Below are 23,403 nucleotides of genomic sequence, written 5' to 3' on the forward strand. Positions count from 1 at the left end.
TCAAATTTAATTTTTACAACTCTGATATTAATTTTAGAGGTTGTAAATAAGAATTAGTTTTAAAAGTATCTAAAACTTAGATTTTACCAATAATATATACCATTAATTATATTTAAAAAATTACTTTTAGAGTTTCTCTTTTATTTAAATAAATTTATTAGCAACTAAATAACTAAAAAACTAACTATCTATTATCTAAAATTTTATAAATAATTTTTGTTTTCAATTAGAAAATTTATATGATAAAAATAGTTCTTTTTTTTTGCAATAACTTCATTAATTGTTTTATTTATACTAAACTATGGAGATTTCTAACAAATTCAAAAACAATAATTTATAATTAAGAAGAAATTAAATAACTAATTTATAAATAATTGAATATATATTTATATTTTTTTCATTATTAATCATACAAAAATATCAATTAAAAGATTAATTTTATAGTTTTTGTTGTAAAAATAAATAGATTTGGCTTTATTGTAATTATTTTTAATATTTTATTGATTATATTACTAGAAATATCTTTTAATTATGATTTATTTAGTTATTTAATATCTTGAATGGGGAAGGCCTAGTTCATAATTTTAGTTTTTAAAAGGGACAACTAATTTTTAGAAAATTTCAACTAAAATTTAAGATAAATTTAAAAAATTAATAAAACCCTGTTATTTTTTTTAGAGATAAATTATTGTTATAAATCTTAAATTTGCTATATTTTTTTAAAAATAATTGATTTAAAATATAATTTTTCGCACTTTATATAAAGTAAATTTATTTTATTTAAAATGAACTTAAATTGAAAATTCAAAATGTAAATTAAAAATTCATAAATACTTCTATTCTTATAACATGTTAATAATATAATTAGAAATGTTTGTTTGATTATGAATAATCAAAAGTAGACGTTCTTCTTATTAGAATTAATTTTAATTAATTAATATCTTTAGAAGTTAATTGTAGAAGTCATACAAAATAACTATTTATAATACAATTTAATTAAAGTTAGCATATCAAATGGAGATTGAAGAGCAGAAAAATATAAATAAAACAATGTAGCCAGAAGATTAAGCTCCTTAATCAAAAATAGACGAAATCAAGAGAATGGTTATGTTAAGAAAAACTTAGAGAAAGATACCAGCTTAAATTCTCAACAGGAGATACAAAAAGTTATAATAAGTAAGTGCCAACTTCATAATATTAAATTTTAGTGTCTCAGAAACAAAAATTAAATATTTTTAAATAAAATAAAAAGTTGATAGAAGAAGATGATTTTTTTAGTGAGGAAGCTATAAAAATGAGACAAGTAATATTTAAATTAATAATTTAATATAATATTTTATTATTTAAAACAGCCTTTACTTTATTATCTCTATTGCGGTCAATATTTGAAATAATAAGCAGAGAATTTTAGTGAATTATCATTTGCATAGTTTTTAGAAGAGTTGATGATGAAAGAAGAATATAGACAGCAATTAGAAGACGAATATAACGCATCTAAAGAAAAGGATTTGCTTCCAAAGGTAATTTTTATTATATAAACAAAACTCTTCGAAAAATTTTGAACATTCTTAATAAACGTTATTATGTATAGAGGATGATTTATGATTAAACTATTAGTGAATAAGAAAGAGAAGATTATGAAGATGAGTTGATAACGTTCATGCACAATTAGTTTTTAATTGGAGAAGAAAAAGATCACTTTAATTATGATGAGATTGATAATGACGAGTAAAATTCTATCTTAAAAAATAAATAATTTACATTAAGAAATTTATATTATTAAAATAAAGAAATTTAGATGATAGAAAAATAATTGACTAAGATCAAGAAGATAAATATTTCGATGATGAAGAAGAAAATGAAGTTGATCCTAGCAAATCTGAATATACTGGTATAGAAGACTATTGAGCAAAAAAAGGAATAAATAATAAATTAGAAATATTATTTAATAAACTAGCTAAAGTATTAAATAGAAAGAATAAGTAAGCCATATAAACATACTTATTTCTTACAATTAATTGATATATATATTTATTTATATGAGATAGAATATTATAAAAGTTTTTTTGTTAATTTATGTTGAATTTTATATCCTTTTAATAGTTAAAAATGATTGATTATTAAAAGGGATTTCGAAGATATTTATATCAATAAATAGTCAATTTAATCTACTTAAATATTTTTATCTTTACTAAAATAATTTAAAATGAATTTTTTAATTTAAGAATTAATAAAATTTCTAATAAAATATTTTATTCCTTGTTTATAAAGAAAAAAACAAGATTAAAAACAGGAATTTAAACTTAAATCTAAGTATTTAAATGCTAAGAAAGAAGAAATAAAAATTTAATGATAAGAAGCAAGCCCTTTACATAAGTAAAAAGCCTGAAGATAATAAAAATTAAATGTCTTACAAATATAGTTTATCTAATCAGCCAAATTATTATTTTTTAATTCAAATTTTAGGCAAATATGATTAAATCTTTTATTAAATGAAAAAAATTATATTTTTTAAAAAGTATTGTAAATTAATTCTTATTTTTTATATTGGGAACATTTAGATTAGTATATTATGTAAAATAAAACTTTATTAATTATTGAACTGGTAAAAAAAATTAATTTTTTATGAATAAACTTAACTAATATTAAATATAACAATCAAAATATGATCTTTTATGGATGATCGAAAAATAGAAATATCTTAAACATTTTAACATATGAGGTTAGTTTAATTTAAAGGGTAAATACTTAGAAGGAAGGAATAAATTTTTTGTAGTGAAAATATATTTTTGCAAAGCAATAAATCTATTGATTAATTTAATAGATTTAGTAGTTACAGAAGATTTAATTGGTTTTATTATTATTCAGTAACTTATTATTCAATATGAGAAAATAACTCAATCAAAATATCTTTGGAGTTAATTATTGTTATTAAAAAGCTAAATAAATTAATTGATAAATTAAAATTTCTAATGTGAAAATTAAATTTGCAAAATAAAGTACTTTTGATTAATTTATCAGATTTAGTTGCTTTTGAATATTTAGTTGAAATTATATTTATTACAATAATTTATTATTTAATATGAGAAAATAGCTTTAAGACATTTACTTCAACATTTTTATTTTATTTATTAATGTTAATTATAAAGATGAATTTATGGATGAATTAAATTTATTGGAATAAAAATGAAATTTGAGTTTATATTAATCCTACAAGTTGATAGATGATTTTATTATGTTAATGGAAATAATAGTACGATTATTTTAGGTAATGTATTTATAATTATGCTGAGGAAATTTAGAGTAATGCTGGATCTGATGATATTGGATAAGTATCATTTAAATTTAATAACAATATTTTTGGTAAAAAAGATACTTTTTTTAAAAAAAGGTAATAGCATATGACTATTTTCGGCTGAGAAAAGCAATACATTAGAATAAAATTGATATATAATTGACTAGATAGATCAAATTCTTATTTTTTAATCATTCAAGTGTGTTTTTTTTTTTTTTATGCAAGAATTTAAAAATAAAGCTAATAAATTTGCAAGTCAGCCAGCAAATTAATTAATTATTAAATAAATTAAATTGATTATAAAATAATTAGAGAAAATAATAATAATAATAACAATTATTATTAATCGCATTAGAACTATATTTTTATTGTCATTATTTAGGAATAGAAGAAATAAGAAAATATTTTAGGTTTTAAGTGATAAATGAGTGTGTAAATTTAGAAATATTTAGCAGATATTTCACCTAAGTACGAGAATGACTTTATTACTTTTGATTAGTTTAAGGAAATTATAAATTAGATGGCTAAAATCGATAGCAGATGTGAATTCAATGATGAAGTTATTCAGTAGTTATATGATTTTGTTTTTTATAAGTAAAATGGATAAGTTTGTTTCGGGGCTGTCGTAGGTCTGACCTTGGAAATACTTAAGGAGAGAACTAGCTACACTCCTGCATAAACATAGGAATTTGAGGTTTAAAATCCGAATCATAAGACTTTGTGGTAACAGGTTTTACTTGTTATTGACTAATTGACCAGTGACACTTTACATCAGATGAAGTATATTTATGAGCAGTGTGTAGAAGATTTGTATTCTAGTTAAGATGGAGACAGTGATGAGGATGGATTAGGGAAAAAGAAGTCTATGGATCCCACTAATGGAGTTGATCTGGACTTTATTGCCTAGAAAGTAGAACAAATGAACTCCTTGAATTAGAGCGAAAAAGAAAATATTGATTTCCTTTTCAAATGCATTTAGGATGATTAAGGCAGAGTAACGCATGCCAGTTTAGGTGACTTGATGAGCTTGTTAGAGTAATATTGGATCAGTTTAGTTTAACAATAAGCAGGAGAGAGCTAGTAAGCTCAGTCAAACAGAGGAAGTACAGTTATTTAAAATACTTAAAAGGTGAATAGCTTGACTAGACTCGAAGATGATGATGACTAGCAATCTAAAAATAAGAAGGATGAATAAGACCAGTAAGATGAAAGCAAATAATATTATAAGTACGATTATATGCAAGATCTTGTTCACAAAGTTGATCAGTTAAAGTAAATGAAGGGACAGAAAAGTTCATTTTATGAAATAGTGGACGACATGTTCAATAATTTGTTGCTGCTAGGCACGAAGTTGGACTCGTATGAAATGGAGTTAGAATAGTAAACGAAGAAGAGTGCAAAATAATAAAATGAAACGATGAAGCTAGAATAAAAAGTAACTTATTTGGAGACAGAAATGAAAAGAGTGATTGAATATAAAGATGATCTTGAAGCTCAATTTGATGATTTAACAAAAGAGTATGATATTTTAGAATAGAAGTATACAATCAAAGAGTAGACAGAGAAAGAGAATCAAAAAGCATTGGAGAATGTTTCTAAGTTAGAAACTCAATGTGCCTAATATAGCAGAAAGCAAAAAGAGCTCGAATAGAAGAATGAGTAGCTCAAATTAGAAAATGCAGATTTAAAATAGGAAAGTGATAAAATGTATGGTTTGTTTTAATAGGCTTAAGAAGAGCTAGATTAGATTAAACAGCAGCTTTCATAAAACTAAACAACTCAAGCTTTAAACAATTTCGAATAGCAAAATAAAAACTAAACAGACTAAGTACTCTTGCAGAAATTAAAAGATGAAAACAGGGCAATTTAGATGAAGTTGCAGATCTTAAACGACGAAGCTAAAAAGTACAAGCTTTAATTTGAAAGCAGAGAGGAAGAGTATTAAGAGCTACAAAGAGTGCATAAATAGTTAATGGTACAATACGAAGAAGCTTGTATTGTAGCCAGAGACAAACCCTTAAGGTTATTCAATAATGATGGTACAGGCAGAAAATCAACAAGATATTCAATAAAGCCTTTATCTGGTGGTTTTGGCAGACAATCTGTCAATAAATAAGCAAGACCTTCAATTCAATTTGGCAATAATAACAAAACTAGCTTAATAGGATTTGACAACAATCAAAACCAAGATCAAAATAACAGAATTTCCTTCAATTACTCCACAAGAGGCAGCGTCTTCAACGAAGAAATAAAACAATCAAATGGAAATAACTTTTATCTCAATAGTGAAAACTCAATTCGTTCAAGGTAAATTCTTCAACTAAAATTAATTAACAATATAATATTGTAAAAAACAAACATTTTAGAAAATAAGCAAATAAATTTTTTGAGTCTTGATAAAATAATTAGTAATAATAATAATCACAATAATTTGCTGCTTTAACTAAGTTTTTCCTAATTTTTAAGTCATTTGTAGACTAAATTTATTCTTCCTTTTCACTTCAACTTTTACTAATATTTAAAAAAGCATTTATTACAGAAAATACCAACGTAGAAAAAGAAAATAAGAATAAATTTATAAAATAACATCAAGCAACATTAATTAATTAAATAGATTTAATTTCTTTATTTAGGTTTTTTGAAGCAAATTATTAAAAAAAAATATTTTTTAATTTAATTCAAATAAATTTTAATTGAGTTTAAAAATACAAAACATCCAAAAAATATTAAAACTCTTCATTTATTAAAGTTTAAATCATTTAACAAACTTATTTATTCTAAAACATAAGCAAACATTTATTAATTTTATTCATTTATTAATTTATTAAATTAGTTATTTGCTTTTTTATTGATTATTTATTTATTATATTTCATTTAATTTATGATTTATATTTTAAATAATTGTTTGTTATTTAATAGTGTTATGAGCGGTAGATAGTCAGTTAATTTTGATAAGTTTTGGGACCAGTTCTAGAATAGGATGAGTATTGCTAATTAAACTGGATAGCTTTAAAAATAAACTTCTTAAAATGATAATTAGCCTGCTTCTAGTCAAGTGCTTGATCCCAGTCATCCTTAATATTACGCTAACTTTTTAGCCTTTGATGAAAATGAATTGTATGCTAGAGACTTCTTAAATTTGAGAGATCATAAGAAAATTCAATAAATTTTAGATAAATATAGTGATGTTGATAATCCAAATGAGATGAAATGCTTTAGTGATTCGATTTATAGGATTAATAACTCTAATGAGAGAGAAAGAAGAATTTTATTTGCTACTCCTTATAACATTTTTATTTTGCACCCCAAAACTCACAAGGTAATTCGTAGAATTCAAATAGATAGAATTACTAAGATTACTTTTTTGAATAAATCTGCTTACTTATGTGTTATTAGTATCAAACAAGAGTATGATTATCTAATTGAAACCTACAGAAGAGCTGATTTTAATATGTTCTTGATGTAGACAATAAAGGAAAGATAGTTAGCTCCTTATAAAATATAATTCGCTGATGAGATAAATATTCAATTCAGAGGAATCAAAGATAAAATTAATATTGGATAAATGGACGAAAAAACTCTGCTAAATAGATTCTAAGCTTCATTTAAATCTGCTCAAATGGTTGGTTTCTTAGAAATTTGCAAACATAACTGGATCAAAGACTTCTTTTCCGAGCCTTGGAAGGAGTACTTTTTCGTCTTATCTAATATTGGATTGGTAAGTTTTGCCAAACCAGGTGATTCCAAGCCCTTACTTTTCATTCCTATAAATGATGCATTAGTAATAAAGGACCCAGCTGGCTAAGAAAAGAAATTTTGCATTAAAATCTTCTATTAAAACTCCAACTAACACTACATTCTCGCTTGCTAAAGCAAAGCTGACCAAGACAAATGGCTTGACTCGATAAGAAAGGTTATCTATCAAAGTGTAAATATTAATGCTAAAAGAGACTAAATTATGAAATCCCAATATTTGGACCCTAAGGATGTCATTTAAGAACAAGATGATGAAAATTGAGTTGATTTTTTCTAAAAATAAATCAAACTTACTTTCTAACCAAATCAAATATAATCAATAATAAATAGATAGATTTGCTAACAAAATCCATTGGCTTGGCATATTTTTTCATTAACAAATTGAATTAATTTAAAACATTATTTACATTAATATAAATTTATAAATAAAAAACACAATCTTAAATAATTATAAAAATAAATGTTTATTTTTTTTGTAATTTATTTTCTGAATTTCTAAAAAAAATTAAATTACTAAAAAATATTAATTATTTCCAATTTTTAAAATTAACAACTTATTTGCTTTCTTTATTAGGATAAAAATTAAATCTTAAAATAATTTTTGAAAATTATTATTTTTTCTAAATTAACTTTTTTATTTAATGATACTTGCATAATTCATAATTTAATTTAATTAATTGGTGTTATATTAAAATATTAAAATACAACCTAACACTAATAATATTTATTGTTTATTTGTTGTATTTGTAAATATCAGTATTATTTTTGGCAAAGATAATTTATTATTCAATCAAATTTAAATCATTTATTTGTTATTATGTATTAAAATAATAATAATAAATACCAATAAAATCAATTAGAATAAATCATAATACATAAAAATAAGTATTATGCATTTTATTTGAATTGTAAAAATATTAATTGGATACTAAAAATCTAAACTAATTTAGATATGTATGAAAAAAACACAATTAATTATTGATTTAATATATAAGGAAGTGTTTATTGGTTTTTAAAAAGCTCTCTAAATTCCTAATATTTTTTAAATCAAAGAATTTGAACTTAATATTTGTTTTTTTGCGTATTTTTTTAATTGAATATAATTGAAATTTCAAATTTATTTTTAAAGATTGATGGATTAATTAAGCCAAAGTTAATATAAAATAATACTAGAATTTTAGAATAGGTTAAGTTAATGTAACAATTAATAGAAATAGCTGCAAATAAGAGAGGCTAACATTGATTAAAATACAGGTAATTTGTTGATTTATTTCTTCATATTTATAAAATTTTATTGAAATTATTTTTTTCAGATGAAGATGTCTCCAATAGCTGCACTCCTGAAAAAGTTCTTCAGCCTGTTATGCTTAAAAGCAATTTAAAATAAATAAATTAAAATAGTTACACTAAAAAACCTTTAGAGGCATTTAAATGTTAATCTTTTGCAGAACATTTGTATTAAAATAGCAATCAAACTGAATAAAATAGGCAACATCAAGGCTTAAACGAATAATAATATGCTACTTTGAGTCCATTTTAATAATATTAAGTTGTATAAAAAGAAAGAAATAATTAAGAAATACAAGACACAATAAACGCTAGCTTTAGTTAGAACTAAGCTAGACAAAACACTTAGCAAAATTAATTTTTATTCCAGCAGAAACTGCAAACACAGATAAATTATGAAGACGATTAAAATGAGGAAAATTGTCAATTGAAAACACAGAAAGAAATAGGTTAATTTAAACAGTTCGAAAATTAAAATAGTAGAGAATTTGAAAATAATTAAAATACTAATGAAGATGAAGATAATGAGTATAAATAAGTTCTATCTAGTGAAAGAAAATAAAATTTATATGTAGTGTGGTAGTTAAACTAAAAAAGAAGTAGGCAATATTCTTTGTAAGAAGAATAGCTGCAAAAAATAGTAGATTAAGAAGAATAACTTTAGAATAAAACATTTTAAATTCAATCTGATTATCAATAAAGTAAAGAACAAGAAACATATTAAAACAAAAGTGTTAGAAATTAGCAATAAAAAATATTTGATTGCGATTTAAATGCTAAAAGAATCAATCAAGCCAGTCAATAATAAGAATGTTATTAAAGGTTCATTGATGTGGACAAAGAAAATTATATTCCAAATACAAATTTATAAGCTGCAAAAGAACAATTGCTTAGAGAAATAAATGAAAGCAACTAAAAGGAGTAATAGGCAGCTAATTATAAGGTAAATTAACAAAATGTCTTACAATCGAGAGATTAAAGTCTCAAATCTACTAGCTAATTTGGTAATCAAAATATACCAACTAATCGTAGTAAGAGAACTTTTTCTGTAGAAAATGTAGCTAAAAATTAAATCAGTCAATAGCAGCCATTAATTTAGTTCAAATAATTGTCAAACATGGACACAATTTAAGGATAAAATTAAATGAGCCATCAGGTTTCTTTTGGATAGTCTTTAAATATAGAACAAGCAATTAAGCAAGATGTTAATGTAAAGTTTGAAGTAAAGAATGCATAGAAATCAAGAATTCAAGTTGCAAGCATTAAAGAAATAGAAAAGCTTATTACACAATAAGATAATCATCCCTCAGAGTTAAGTATAATTCCTTAGCAGGAATTTTCTTCAAGATAGCCTTCTTAGAGAAACTCTTCTTAAAAAAGCTTGAAGAAAAATTAACAAAGTGTCCAGTCTAGCTAATTAAAATAGTTGCCTCCCAAATCAGCCAAAAATGGAAGGTAAAAAAAATTATAACAATAAATCTAATTTAATTATTTGAAATAAAATAAAAAAGTTAATTGAGAAAAACAAAAGCTGAAAAACTGATCAAAGAAATAAAAAATAAAAAAATAAGCTAAAAAATCCTCTTAGAAATACTTTAAGAGCATTTAAGCGAGTCTGATTCGATCTTATAAAATTTTGAATAAAAGTTAAAAAGTAGATGTTTTATATAAAATTGATAAAATAATAAACTTATATAAACAAAATATGTAAATAAAAATATAAATTATATATATAGAGTTCTTTATTTGTCTGTCTTATTTATTTATTTTTGCTAAATATAATAAGTCATTTCTATTTATTTTAATTGCCTCTTGAGTTATAATTTTTTAGAGGGTTGTTTTCATACTCTTAAATCATAATATATCAAAGTTAGAATTATCTATTTTATTATTATTGTAAAAATATTAATTAATTGGATAATAAAAATCAAAGCAAATTAGATATGAATGTATTGAAGCACAATTAAATAATCTTTTGTTATAAAATTATTTGATTAATTAGTAAATAAAAAGGGCTGGCTCTCCAAATTCCTAAGACTTTTTAAATCAATCAATTTAAACTTTCTATTTGTTTTTTGTGTATTTTTTAATTGAAAATAATTGAAACATAAAATTATTTTCAAAAATTAATGTAATTAATAAAGTTAATATAAAATAATTCTAAGATTTTAGAATATGTTAAACTAAAATAATAATTAAGAGAAATAGCTGTAAATAAGAGAGGCAAACATTGATTAAAACACAGGTAATTTGTTGATTTCATATTTATATAATTTTATTGAAATTTTAATTTCAGATGAATATATCTCCAATAGCTGCGTTCCTAAGAAATTTCTTCAATCTTTCATGCTTAAAAGCAAATTTAAAAAAATGAATTAGAATAGTAACAATAAAAAACCTAGAGAGGTATTTAAATGATAACATTTGTAAGAAAATAGTAACAAATTGAACAAAATAGGCAGAATCAAGGCTTAAATGAATAACACGTGATTTTGAGTCTATTTTAATAATACTAAGTTGCATAAAAAGAAGAGATAATTAGGATACATAAGACACTTTAAATGCTAGCTTTAGTTAAAACTAAGCAAGAAAATAAACTTAACAAACTAATTTTTATTCCAACTGAAACTTCATTGCAGATAAATTATGAAGATCATTGAAATGAGGCAAGTTGATATACAGAAAGAAATAGGTTAATTTAAACAGTACGAAAATTATAATAATAGAGTGTGTGAAATTAATTATTAATAATAATGTAGATGCCGACATTGAGTACAATTAGGTCATATAAAAGTGAGAGAAAATAAAATGTATATCTAATGTGGTAGTTAAACTAAAAAAGAAGTAGGTAATATTTTATGTGCGAATGCGATTTAAATGCTAAAAGAATCAATCAATTCAGTAAAGACACTAATTTGTAAAAGTTGCAAAAGAATCAGAGAGATAAAACAAAATAGCTAAAAGGAGTAATAGATAGCCAATATAAGATAAATTAACAAAATTTGTTGCAATCAAAAGACTAAGCTAGAATAATCCCTAATTTGATAATCAAAATATTCTAACAAATCGCAAACTACTGAAAACTGATCAAAGAAATTAAAAATAAGAAATAAGCTAAAAACCCTCTTAGAAATACTTTAAGAGTATTGAAGAGAATTTGATTCCATCTTATGAAATTATGAATAAAAGTTAAGAAGTAGATGTTTTCTATAAAATAAATTTTTTAAAAACAAAATATATAAATACTTATATTAATTATATATAATAGAGTTCTTTGTTTGTCTTTCTGTATTTTTTATTTACATTTGCTATATATAATTTATCCATTTAGATAGGAGTCTTGTATCTTTTTAGTTTGGGCTCTCTTACTGCATGGGTTAAAAATAACCCTATATAATTTCTTATTATAGATTTATTGAATATTGTTTAAAAAATAATTAAATATATTAATAATAAAATAATTAATTAATTACTTTTGTATCGAAATTAAAAAAAATCAATATTTTAACAATATAATCTTAGCTTTAATTTAAATGAAGCAAGAATAAGATTCAAGCTCATTAAATGTGTTTTAAAAGCTTGCATAGCAATTAGAATAAAATAAATAGTTTAGAGTCATCCATATAGATGAATAAAAAGGATTATTTGACTAAATTATCACCGCAGAGAATCTCCTTTCAAAATCTCATCATGCAATCAAAATCATTTCCATTTTTGATGGCATAGATTCAGTTTCTTAACAAAAACTATAAGATGCCAAAAAATAAGCATTATTTTTGAAAAATGTTAATCATTAAAACATAATCAAATACTTTGATGAGTTTTAAATTGGCTTTAACTACTTTATTGTCATGGAAAAGTATGAAAAAGATCTTTATCAATTGATTGAAGACTTCAAAAACCATGAAACCGAAATCCCAAAACACCTCTTAGTCAGCTTTGCTTATTAGATACTATCTGCTATTAAACATCTCAAACAATAAAACAGAGTTCTTATAGATCTCTCCTTGAGAAATATCTTGATAGACAGTCAAAATCAAATCAAGCTATACGATTTAGGTATAGCGAAATAAGAGTAGGAAGAGCTCACCTCTTCTTTTATTCTCACAGCATTTCTCAAAAGATCTCTCTTTTATTATCCTCCTGAATTACTAGGAGAATTTGAAATGAGCGGAGAATTGAATAAAAAGAATAAATTAAAAAATTTCTTAGATGCTGATATTTGGGCATTTGGAATATGTCTATATGCTCTAGCAGGAGCCTCTTAATAAGAATTATCCTCAATTAAATCAAAAGGATACCAAAAATTGACATCTCTTGATAAGTGTTTGAATTCAATCCTTTCTTAGATTCTTACTTTAGATCCAAACTAAAGGCCTAGTATTTTAAATATATTAGATTTCTTTGAAGATATGAGGAAGTAAATATGGACTTCTGATGATTCAGCAGATCTCTATGAGCATTTTTTGGAGAAAATGAAGGATAGTTAATGGTATTTGTCATATCAATTTATTAACATTTGCTGTCAAATATAACAAAAAAACGAAACTTATTGGTTTTATTTAGGTTATACATAACATTAATTAAATTTTTTAAGTGAGGCTATCAAATCATATTAGAAATGCCTAGAAATTAATCCTAAGGATGACATTTGCTATTATAATTTAGGAAAAGCTTATAAAGAAAAAGACTTACTGGATGAGGCTATCAAATCATATTAGAAAAGCATCGAAATTAATCCCAAGGATGATGATTACTATAACGGTTTAGGAAGTGCTTACAGAGCAAAAAGCTTACTGGATGAAGCTATCAAATCATATTAGAAATGCCTAGAAATTAATCCTAAGAATGATAGTTGTTTTTATAATTTAGGAAATGCTTACGATGATAAAGGCTTACTGGATGAGGCTATCAAATCATATTAGAAATGCCTAGAAATTAATCCTAAGGATGATATTTGCTATTATAATTTAGGAAATACTTAAAAAGAAAAAGGCTTACTGGATGAGGCTATCAAATCATATTAGAAAAGCATCGAAATTAATCCCAAGGATGATGATTACTATAACGGTTTAGGAAGTGCTTACAAAGAAAAAGGCTTAGTGGATGAAGCTATCAAATCATATTAGAAATGCCTAGAAATTAATCCTAAGGATGATATTTACAATTATAATTTAGGAAATGCTTACGATGATAAAGGCTTACTGGATGAGGCTATCAAATCATATTAGAAAAGCATCGAAATTAATCCTAAAAATGATAGTTGCTATTATAATTTAGGAATAGCTTACAAATTAAAAGGCTTACTGGATGAGGCTATCAAATCATATTAGAAATGCCTAGAAATTAATCCTAAAAATGATAGTTGCTATTATAATTTAGGAATAGCTTACAAAGAAAAAGGCTTACTGGATGAGGCTATCAAATCATATTAGAAAAGCATTGAAATTAATCCCAATGATGATGATTACTATAAGGGTTTAGGAAATGCTTACAAAGCAAAAGGCTTACTGGATTAAGCTATCAAATCATATTAGAAATGCCTAGAAATTAATCCTAATAATGATATTTGCTATTATAATTTAGGAAATACTTACAAAGAAATAGGATTACTGGATGAGACTATCAAATCATATTAGAAAAGCATTGAAATTAATCCCAAGGATGACGATTACTATTACAGTTTAGGAAGTGCTTACGATGATAAAGGCTTACTTGATGAGGCTATCAAATCATATTAGAAATGCCTAGAAATTAATCCTAAGGATGACATTTGTTATTATAATTTAGGAAAAGCTTACAAATCAAAAGGCTTACTGGATGAGGCTATTACATCATATTAGAAAAGCATTGAAATCAATCCTAAGGATGACGATTGCTATAATAGTTTAGGAAGTGCTTATGATGATAAAGGCTTACTGGACGAGGCTATCTAATCATATTAGAATTGCCTAGAAATTAATCCTATGGATGATAGTTGCTATTATAATTTAGGAAACACTTACAAAGAAAAAGGCTTACTGGATGAGGCTATCAGATCATATTAGGAAAGCATTGAAATTAATCCTGAAAATGATAGTTGCTATTATAATTTAGGAATAGCTTGCAAATCAAAAGGCTTACTGGATAAGGCTATCTAATCATATTAGAAATGCCTAGAAATTCATCCTAAAAATGATAGTTGCTATTATAATTTAGGAAAAGCTTACAAATCAAAAGGCTTAGTGGATGAAGCTATCAAATCATATTAGAGTAGCATCGAAATTAATCCTAAGGTTGATGCTTACTATAACAGTTTAGGAAATGCTTACAAAGTAAAAGGCTTACTGGATGAGGCTATCAAATCATATTAGAATTGCCTCAAGATTAATCCTAATTATAATAGTTGCTATTATAAATTAGGATAAGCTTACAAATCAAAAGGCTTACTGGATGAGGCTATCAAATCATACTAGAAATACCTAGAAATTAATCCTAAAAATGATAGTTGCTATTATAATTTAGGATTAGCTTACAAATCAAAAGGCTTACTGGATGAGGCTATCAAATCATATTAGAAATGCCTATCACTGAACCCAAATAATAAAAATTGCTAGAAAAATTTAGAAATAACTCAAGGCAAAAAAAAATGATAGAAAAAAAATATATATTAGAAAGATAAATAATTAATTATTATTAATACTTGACACACAAAAATATAAGCTATGCAAAAAAAATTATATATATATATATAAATTTTAAATTAAATTTTATTTCACATTATATTCTTTAATTATTCTAAGATATTATCTAATATGAAAGGTTTAATTCAAAAAGTTTTTTAAGAATTCTTTAAAATTAACTTTATAATTTTTAAATTTTAAATTAATTAAATTAAATCAATATTTCTACAATTAAAGTTTTATATTTTAAATTAAATTTTTATGTCAAAAGAATTAAATGAAACTAAAAATTATAACTATATTTTGAGTAAATTATGATAAAAAATTAAATTATAACTTAGTTTTAATTAAGATCATACTTACAGATGAAAAAACCATAACATATTAGGAGTTAGAAAATTTTTAATACATTTAAAGAAAAAACAAACTGTAAATATTCTTTAATTATTTTTATAGAGTATACTTTTTTTATTTCAAAAATTAATTCATAATCACTATATTTCATATAGATCATATGCTATTTATGGTAGATAATTTTTTGAATATTATTTAAATATTTTCTAGAAAGCTATTAAAGATAATATCTATGATTCAACTTTTTTAACTAATTTTATTTTTTTCGGATTAGTTATCTTCTTAATAATTTCTCTATTAGATTAGTTAAAAATATAACCTTTCATTATTCTTTCAATAAGTAATGAAGGTAAAATTGATATATTTTATATATTTAAAAGAAAGTTTGAGTTAATTTCTTCCTAGTTTGTTAGAAATTCTTGAAGATGATAAAAGCATTCTATATAATAATACTAAGGCATAAAATTCACTTTTATCTTTTTTTTTGATTAAAGACTATTTATTATTTTATGTAATTCATAGAAGTCTTCACAGAATTTATTATAGCATTTCACATTTTAATTTTGTGTAGAGACATCATAGTATTAAAATCCTTCATTCAAGTTCAACTCTATTTTTTTAACAAATTTTAAATCAAGTCTACAGAGTTGCTCATTTATATGTTACAATCTTTCATGTTACTTAGAAGAAAAAACTTTGACAGAAGATTGTGCATCAATAATCAAAAACAAAAATAGTACAAAATAAATTGAATTCCAAATTATTATCAGCAAATTATTCACAGAAAATATGTCTTAATAGAAATTTTAGTTGTTTTAAAAATCAAGCAAAACTTTGTTTATTCCTACAAATACTATAAACAAAATAAATCTTATCATCTGAGCAATAAAATTTATTATTTAATATGTCTTATTGAGATGATAGCTAAATCGTAAAATACATTTGTTGAATAGAATACTGAATAATACAGCACAATGATAATCTTTAGTTTAACTTAAAAAGGCTATGCTTAAACACTAAAAGGCTATGATAATCAAATTACAGAAAATTAAGCTTATTAAAGGACCACTATAAAAATAAGATGTCAAAGTTAAATAGTAAGTAAAAATTGTTGTAAAATTTTTTGTTATTTTTAAAGCATATTCTTTCAAATTTTTAAATGTAAAATCAAATTCACTAAATTGACCATTAACATCACTTATAATAGCTGACCATATCGATATAGTTGAAATATAAAAAATAATTTAGAATTAATAATTAAAATAAACCAATTATCTGTAATTTAAAGGAATTGTTTATTTTTGTAATAACTCAAGGTTAAAAAAAAAAAAGAATTAAGCAAGATTCTGAATAATTCTAGCAAGAAAAAACCTAAATCTTAAAACTAGTTAAACTTGGCTACTCATTTTATCAGCAAAAATAGGATAAATCCAACACATATTTAATATATCCAAAACAATAAAAATTGTTTTATAAATATTTTATTAGACGCATCCACAGTAAATTAAAAATAATTTATCGAAGCTAAAAATTATCCAGTAAGTATAAAAGTAGGATATTTCACTACTTTAATAAAATTTAATGCTGAATACAATATTAAAGATATCAAAAGAGTAATTGAGTCCCAAAAAAATTGTTGTAATTACTATATGCTTCTTGTAAGCAGTAATATCTTATAAGAAATCCATTCTATATTGCTTGTTTTTTAGTTTATTTATTTTAAAAAGCATTGTATTTTTACTTTTTCGCTCTTATTTAATTTACTTTTTAGTTTGTTATTGAAATTAATATTTTTCATTAAAATATATAAAAATGTGTTTTAATGTAAAAGAAATACTTTTGTATAGAAAATAGATTTTGCAATAAATTCTTAATTAAGTTTTTATAGCATCTAGTTAGTTAGTTAGTTAGTTAGTTAGTTAGTTAGTTAGTTAGTTATGTTGACACTTTAACTTATTCAAAAAATATAAAAGAAATAACTATAAGATTGAAATTTGAAAATAGTTATTGCATAGGAATTACTTGTTAAAAACTATTAAATTTATATATTATGTTAAATCATCTCCTTAAAGTGATTATAAAAGTGCTTAAAGCTTTGAAAGCAAAAAGAATTTTTCTAGAAGCTTAGCATAGCAATTAATTTGCAAAATAATTGATTTGACTAAATTTATTTCATTATCTACAAATAGAATTTTTCTATATAAATCATTTAAATATACTCTTTAATTAAATAGAGCAAATTACAAAATTCTTATTAAATATTTCTAATTATTATTTAGAATAAAAGAATTTTATTAATTAAATATGATTATTTCTTAATCTATCTAAGAAAATTTCTATATAAATTAAACCTTATATAAATGTGTTTTAATGTAAAAGAAATATTTCTGTATAGAAAATAGATTTTGCAATAAATTCTTAATTAAGTTTTTATAGCATCTATCTAGTTAATTATGTTAACACTTTAGCTTATTCAAAAAATATAAAAGAAATAACTATTTGATTGAAATTTGAAAATAGTTATTGCATAGGAATTACTTGTTAAAAACTATTAAATTTATATATTATGTTAAATCATCTCTTAAAGTGATGATAAAAGTGCTTAAAGCTTTGAAAGCAAAAAGAAAATTTTTCTAGAAGCTTAGCTTAGCAATTAATTTGCAAAATAATTGATTTGACTAAATTTAATTCATTATCTACAAACCTAATTTTTCTATATAAATCATTTAAATATACTCTTTAATTAAATGCTAAAGTTTCTAGAGCAAATTGCAAAATTCTTATTAAATATTTCTAATCATTATTTAGAATAAAATAATTTTATTAATTAAATATGATTATTTCTTAATCTATCTAACAAAATTTCTATATAAATTAAACCTTTCAATCCCAAGCTATAATTAAGAAAAATAATACTTAAAAAGATCTAAAATATTAAAAATAAGTGCTTAAAAGCTTATTCCGTAAATCCTCATAAATTAATTCTCTCCAGCAAACATAAATTTTCACCATATTTTCTGAATATAATTTAATATGCATCACATAATTATTAGTGGATGCTTATTTATAGTGATGTATAATAAATTAAAATCAAAGAAGAGTCTGATTAATAAAAATATAAATAAAGTCTAGCTATTATTTTTTCGGCATGTTGTAAAACTCTTTTTTCTTTATATTGTGCTTGCTTTTTTTTTGTTCTTTCTTTGTTAATTAATTTATTAACTCATCATTTTATTTTATACTTTTACTTTTATTACTAATTAATCTTATTATTTCAAATTTTTTTTTCATTTTTTCCTTCCAATTAACTATTTAATGATATTTTTTTTCTTCAAATTTAAAAAGTAAAAATCAAATTGGTGCAATTGGTGCATTAGACTTAGGTTCTGCTTTAGCAAATTGCATTAATCTCTCAAATTTGACACTTCATCTTAAGTAAAAACAGTTTATTTATTTTGGATTGTGATATTTTTAATTATAAAAACTAATTAAAAAAAATAAAGCTATTGTACTTGCTTTTTTTAGTTCTTTATTTGTTAATTCAACTCATCATTTTATTTTCAATATTGCTTTTATTATTAATTAATTAATCTTATTATTTCATATCTTTTCTTCATTTAACTATTTAATGATATATTTTTTCTTCTATATTTAAAAAGGTCTAATTTAATTGGTGATGAAGGTGCATCAGGCTTAAGTTCTGCTTTAGCAAAGTGCATTAATCTCTCAAATTTGAAGCTTAAACTTGAGTAAAAACAGTTTATTTGTTTTGGATTGTGATATTTTTAATTATAAAAACTAATTAAAAACAATTAAACTCTTTTTTCTTTTTCTTTTTATTGTGCTTGCTTATTTTTGTTCTTTCTGTGTTAATTTAACTCATCATTTTATTTTCAACATTGCTTTTATTATTTATTTCTTATTATTTCATATATTTTCTTCATTTTTTCCTTCCAATTAACTTATATTTAATGATATATTTTTTCTTCAATATTTAAAAAGTAGGAATTAAATTGGTGCAGTAGGTGCATCAGGCTTAGGTTCTGCTTTAACAAATTGCATTAATCTCTCAAATTTGACACTTCTTCTTAGGTAAAAACTGTTTATTTATTTATTTTGGATTGCGATATTTTTAATTATAAAAACAATAAAGTTCTTTTTTCTTTTTTTTATTATTGTACTTGGTTTTTTATTTTATTCTTTATTTGTAAATACAACTCATCATTTTATTTTCAACAAAATTAAGTAAAAACAATAAAACTCTTTTTTCTTTTTCTTTTTATTTGCTTGCTTTTTTTTTGTTCTTTCTTTGTTAATTTAGCTCATCATTTTATTTTCAACTTTTGCTTTTATTATTAATTAATTAATTAATCATATTATTTCATATTTTTTCTTCATTTTTACCATCCTATTAACTATTTATTAAAATAATTTTTCAATATTTAAATAGTTAAAATTAAATTGGTGCAGTGGGTGCATCAGGCTTAGGTTCTGCTATAGCGAATTGCATTAATCTCTCAAATTTGACACTTTCCCTTCAGTAAAAACAATTTATTTGTTCTGGATTGTGATATTTTTAATTATAAAACTAAATAAAAACAATAAAACTCTTTTTTCTTTTCTTTTAATTGTACTTACTTGCCTTTTTTTCTTCTTTATTTGTTAATTTAACTCATCATTTTTTTTTCAACTTTTGCTTTTATTATTTCATATATTTTCTTCATTTTTTCTATCCAATTAACTATTAAATGATATATTTTTTCTTCAATATTTAAAAAGTGACAATTAAATTGGTGTAGTGGGTGCATCAGGCTTAGGTTCTGCTTTAGCGAATTGCATTAATCTCTCAAATTTGACACTTTACATTGGGTAAAAACAGTTTATTTATTTGTTTTGGATTGTGATATTTTTAATTATAAAAACTAATTAATTAAAAACAATAAAACTCTTTTTTCTTTTAATTGTGTTTGCTTGCCTTTTTTTCTTCTTTATTTGTTAATTTAACTCACCATTTTATTTTCAACATTTGATTTTATTATTAATTAATTAATAATATTATTTCATATTATTTCATCATTTTTTCCATCCAATTAACTATTTAATGATATATTTTTTGTTCAATATTTAAAAAGTTTTAATTAAATTGGTTCAGTGGGTGCATCAGGTTTAGGTTCTGGTTTAGTGTATTGCATTAATCTCTCAAATTTGACACTTTACCTTCAGTAAAAACAGTTTATTTATTTTGGATTATGATATTTTTAATTATAAAAACTAAGTAAAAATAATAAAACTCTTTTTTCTTTTTTTTTTTATTGTGCTTGCTTTTTTTTTGTTCTTTGTTTGTTAATTTAACTCATCATTTTATTTTCAACATTTATTTTATTAATAATTAATTAATTAATCATATTATTTCATATTTTTTCTTCATTTTTACCATCCTATTAACTATTTAATAAAATAATATTTAAATATTTAAATAGTTACAATTAAATTGGTGATGAAGGTGCATTAGGCTTAGGTTCTGCTTTAGCGAATTGCATTAATCTCTCAAATTTGTCACTTGAACTTTTGTAAAAACAGTTTATTTGATTTGGATTGTGATATTTTTAATTATAAAAACTAATTAAAAACAATAAAACTCTTTTTTCTTTTTCTTTTTATTTGCTTGCTTTTTTTTTGTTCTTTCTTTGTTAATTTAACTCATCATTTTATTTTCAACTTTTGCTTTTATTATTAATTAATTAGTCATTTTATTTCATATTCTTTCTTCATTTTTACCATCCTATTAACTATTTTATTTAATAAAATAATTTTTCAATATTTAAAAAGTGGAAATTAAATTGGTGCAATGGGTGCATCAGGCTTAGGTTATGCTTTAGCGAATTGCATTAATCTCTCAAATTTGACACTTAACCTTAGGTAAAAACAGTTTATTTATTTTGGATTGTGATATTTTTAATTATAAAAACTAAGCAAAAACAATAATACTCTTTTTTCTTTTTCTTTTTATTTGCTTGCTTTTTTTTGTTCTTTCCTTGTTAATTTAACTCATCATTTTATTTTCAACTTTTGCTTTTTTATTAATTAATTAATAATATTATTTCATATTTTCTCTTCATTTTTTCCGTCCAATTAACTATTTAATGATATATTTTTTCTTAAATATTTAAAAAGTAAGAATTAAATTGATCCAGTAGGTGCAACAGACTTATGTTCTGCTTTAGCAAATTGCATTAATCTCTCAAATTTGACACTTGACCTTGACCTTAGGTAAAAACAGTTAATTTATTATGGATTGTGATATTTTTAATAATAAAAACAAATTAATTAAAAACAATAAAACTCTTTTTTCTTTTTCTTTTTATTGTACTTGCTTTTTTTTTATTCTTTGTTTGTTAATTTAACTCATCATTTTATTTTCAAAATTTATTTTATTATTAATTAATTAATTTTATTATTTAATATTTTTTCTTCATTTTTTCCTTCTAATTAACTATTTAATGATATTCTTTCTTCAATATTTAAAAAGTAGGAATTAAATTGGTGATGAATGTGCATCAGCTTTAGGCTCTGCTTTAGCAAATTGTATTAATCTCTCAAGTTTGACACTTAATCTGTAAAAATAGTTTATTTATATTTGATTTCGATATTTAATTATTAAAACTAATTAAAAACAAAAAAGCTGTTTGAATTTATTTGATAACTTTTATTTGATTTATTTTTTTATCTTTTTTATTCCTTCCACTAATATTATTTTATTTATTAATTTAAGAAATTATTTTTATTTTAAAATTTTATTCGATTTGATATTTATTTAAAATTTATTTAGCAAAATGAATGAATCTTAAGAATTCAAATTTCTAAGCAAGTGTCTTAAATCAAAAAGATTAGTTGTCTTAAACCAATAATTCTATTGATAAACAACTGGCGAAAAAATGATGAATAAATGTTATATAAATGTTTAAATAATTGAATATTAATTATTATATATTTTATTAAATAATATTTTGAAAAAATTTTTTTAACCTAAAATATAAATAGTTAGATAGATATATTTTATTATTGTATTTTTATTATAAACATCATTCATATTTTTATAAGGAGATAAATTATGTTTAAAAATTAAATTTACTTTCATAAATTAATACCTCTTAAGCAAACCCTCTGTTTTCTCCAAAAACGATCAAATAATTTAAAACTTTTAATGTTATATTTTATCTTATTAAATTATATAAATGAAAAGCTTTTATATGCAAGTTATATATTAATCTTAAATATTATCCATGCATGAATCATATTTCTATCCTTTTTTTATATCATGATTAATTAGATACCATGATTTCAAATAAACCTTAGGGAGAAATCAAATTTTTATTTTTATTTTAACTTTTTTGGTTATTCATTCTTTTGTCAAACAAGTCTAATAAAAATTTTTGTAAATACCTCCCTCCCTCCCTCCCTCAATATTATTTATTTATTATTAATTTTTTCATAATAGTTTTAATTTAATTTTGTTTTATGTTTATTTTTTGGAAATTAATATAATATAAATGATTAAATTATATAATTAAAATATATTTAAATATTCAATATAAATATTTGATTGATCAATTAATCAATAGTAATTAATAGAAATTTATTATCAGAATATTTAAAAAACAATTTTGTAACAATAATTTTATGATACGTTCGTTATTTTGATGTAAAATAATGAATTAATTTATGCTTGCTAAAACTAAATTAAAAATGATTGAACCTATAAATAAATAAATTTATTATTATGACTCATTTGGTAATTTTTTTAAACAAAACAATAAAGTAATAAATTAATTTTTTAATACATTTAAAGAAAAGCTAACTAAAATTATCCTTTAATTAATTTTATAAACTATACTTTTTTTATTTTAAAAATTAATTAATTCATTATCACTATATATCATGTAGATCATATGCTATTTATGGTAGATAATTTTATGAAAATTATTTAAATATTTTCTCGAAAGCAATTAAAGATAAAATTTATGATTCAACTTTTTTAACTAATTTTAT

The 23,403-nt window shown here is 22.1% G+C and overlaps 7 protein-coding genes across 7 annotated transcripts; all 7 read left to right on the plus strand. All coding sequences in view use genetic code 6, as the record gives it.

Annotated features, from left to right (window-relative positions):
- Positions 1-1,014: 1,014 nt before the first annotated feature.
- TTHERM_00713510 (coiled-coil protein, putative) lies at positions 1,015-1,908 on the plus strand (the record flags this gene model as incomplete). Its single annotated transcript, XM_001025902.3, has 5 exons — positions 1,015-1,176; positions 1,253-1,303; positions 1,353-1,520; positions 1,592-1,728; positions 1,791-1,908. The coding sequence occupies 5 exons, from the start codon at positions 1,015-1,017 to the stop codon at positions 1,906-1,908; spliced, it is 636 nt and encodes a 211-aa protein (XP_001025902.1).
- A 1,811-nt stretch (positions 1,909-3,719) lies between these two features.
- TTHERM_00713520 (PH domain protein) lies at positions 3,720-7,313 on the plus strand (the record flags this gene model as incomplete). The annotated part of the gene is made up of 2 exons (XM_001025903.2): positions 3,720-5,602; positions 6,215-7,313. The coding sequence occupies 2 exons, from the start codon at positions 3,720-3,722 to the stop codon at positions 7,311-7,313; spliced, it is 2,982 nt and encodes a 993-aa protein (XP_001025903.2).
- An 871-nt stretch (positions 7,314-8,184) lies between these two features.
- Positions 8,185-9,857, plus strand: TTHERM_00713530 (hypothetical protein; the record flags this gene model as incomplete). Its single annotated transcript, XM_001025904.1, has 2 exons — positions 8,185-8,305; positions 8,365-9,857. 2 exons carry the CDS (start codon positions 8,185-8,187, stop codon positions 9,855-9,857), a joined length of 1,614 nt encoding a protein of 537 aa, XP_001025904.1.
- A 656-nt stretch (positions 9,858-10,513) lies between these two features.
- On the plus strand, positions 10,514-10,756 carry TTHERM_000713539 (hypothetical protein; the record flags this gene model as incomplete). The annotated part of the gene is made up of 2 exons (XM_012800534.1): positions 10,514-10,583; positions 10,635-10,756. The coding sequence occupies 2 exons, from the start codon at positions 10,514-10,516 to the stop codon at positions 10,754-10,756; spliced, it is 192 nt and encodes a 63-aa protein (XP_012655988.1).
- Positions 10,757-11,091: 335 nt separating this feature from the next.
- TTHERM_00713540 (hypothetical protein) lies at positions 11,092-11,418 on the plus strand (the record flags this gene model as incomplete). Its single annotated transcript, XM_001025905.2, has 1 exon — positions 11,092-11,418. The coding sequence occupies one exon, from the start codon at positions 11,092-11,094 to the stop codon at positions 11,416-11,418; it is 327 nt and encodes a 108-aa protein (XP_001025905.2).
- Positions 11,419-11,871: 453 nt separating this feature from the next.
- On the plus strand, positions 11,872-14,970 carry TTHERM_00713550 (tetratricopeptide repeat protein; the record flags this gene model as incomplete). Its single annotated transcript, XM_001025906.1, has 1 exon — positions 11,872-14,970. One exon carries the CDS (start codon positions 11,872-11,874, stop codon positions 14,968-14,970), a length of 3,099 nt encoding a protein of 1,032 aa, XP_001025906.1.
- Positions 14,971-18,502: 3,532 nt separating this feature from the next.
- Positions 18,503-21,995, plus strand: TTHERM_000713617 (cyclic nucleotide-binding domain protein; the record flags this gene model as incomplete). Its single annotated transcript, XM_012800535.1, has 11 exons — positions 18,503-18,507; positions 18,700-18,789; positions 19,014-19,103; positions 19,357-19,446; positions 19,805-19,894; positions 20,134-20,223; positions 20,487-20,576; positions 20,835-20,924; positions 21,184-21,273; positions 21,529-21,624; positions 21,887-21,995. 11 exons carry the CDS (start codon positions 18,503-18,505, stop codon positions 21,993-21,995), a joined length of 930 nt encoding a protein of 309 aa, XP_012655989.1.
- Positions 21,996-23,403: the final 1,408 nt, after the last annotated feature.

The sequence above is a fragment of the Tetrahymena thermophila genome (genome assembly GCF_000189635.1).
Source record: "Tetrahymena thermophila SB210 genomic scaffold scf_8254104, whole genome shotgun sequence".
Classification (NCBI taxonomy): Eukaryota; Ciliophora; class Oligohymenophorea; order Hymenostomatida; family Tetrahymenidae; genus Tetrahymena; species Tetrahymena thermophila.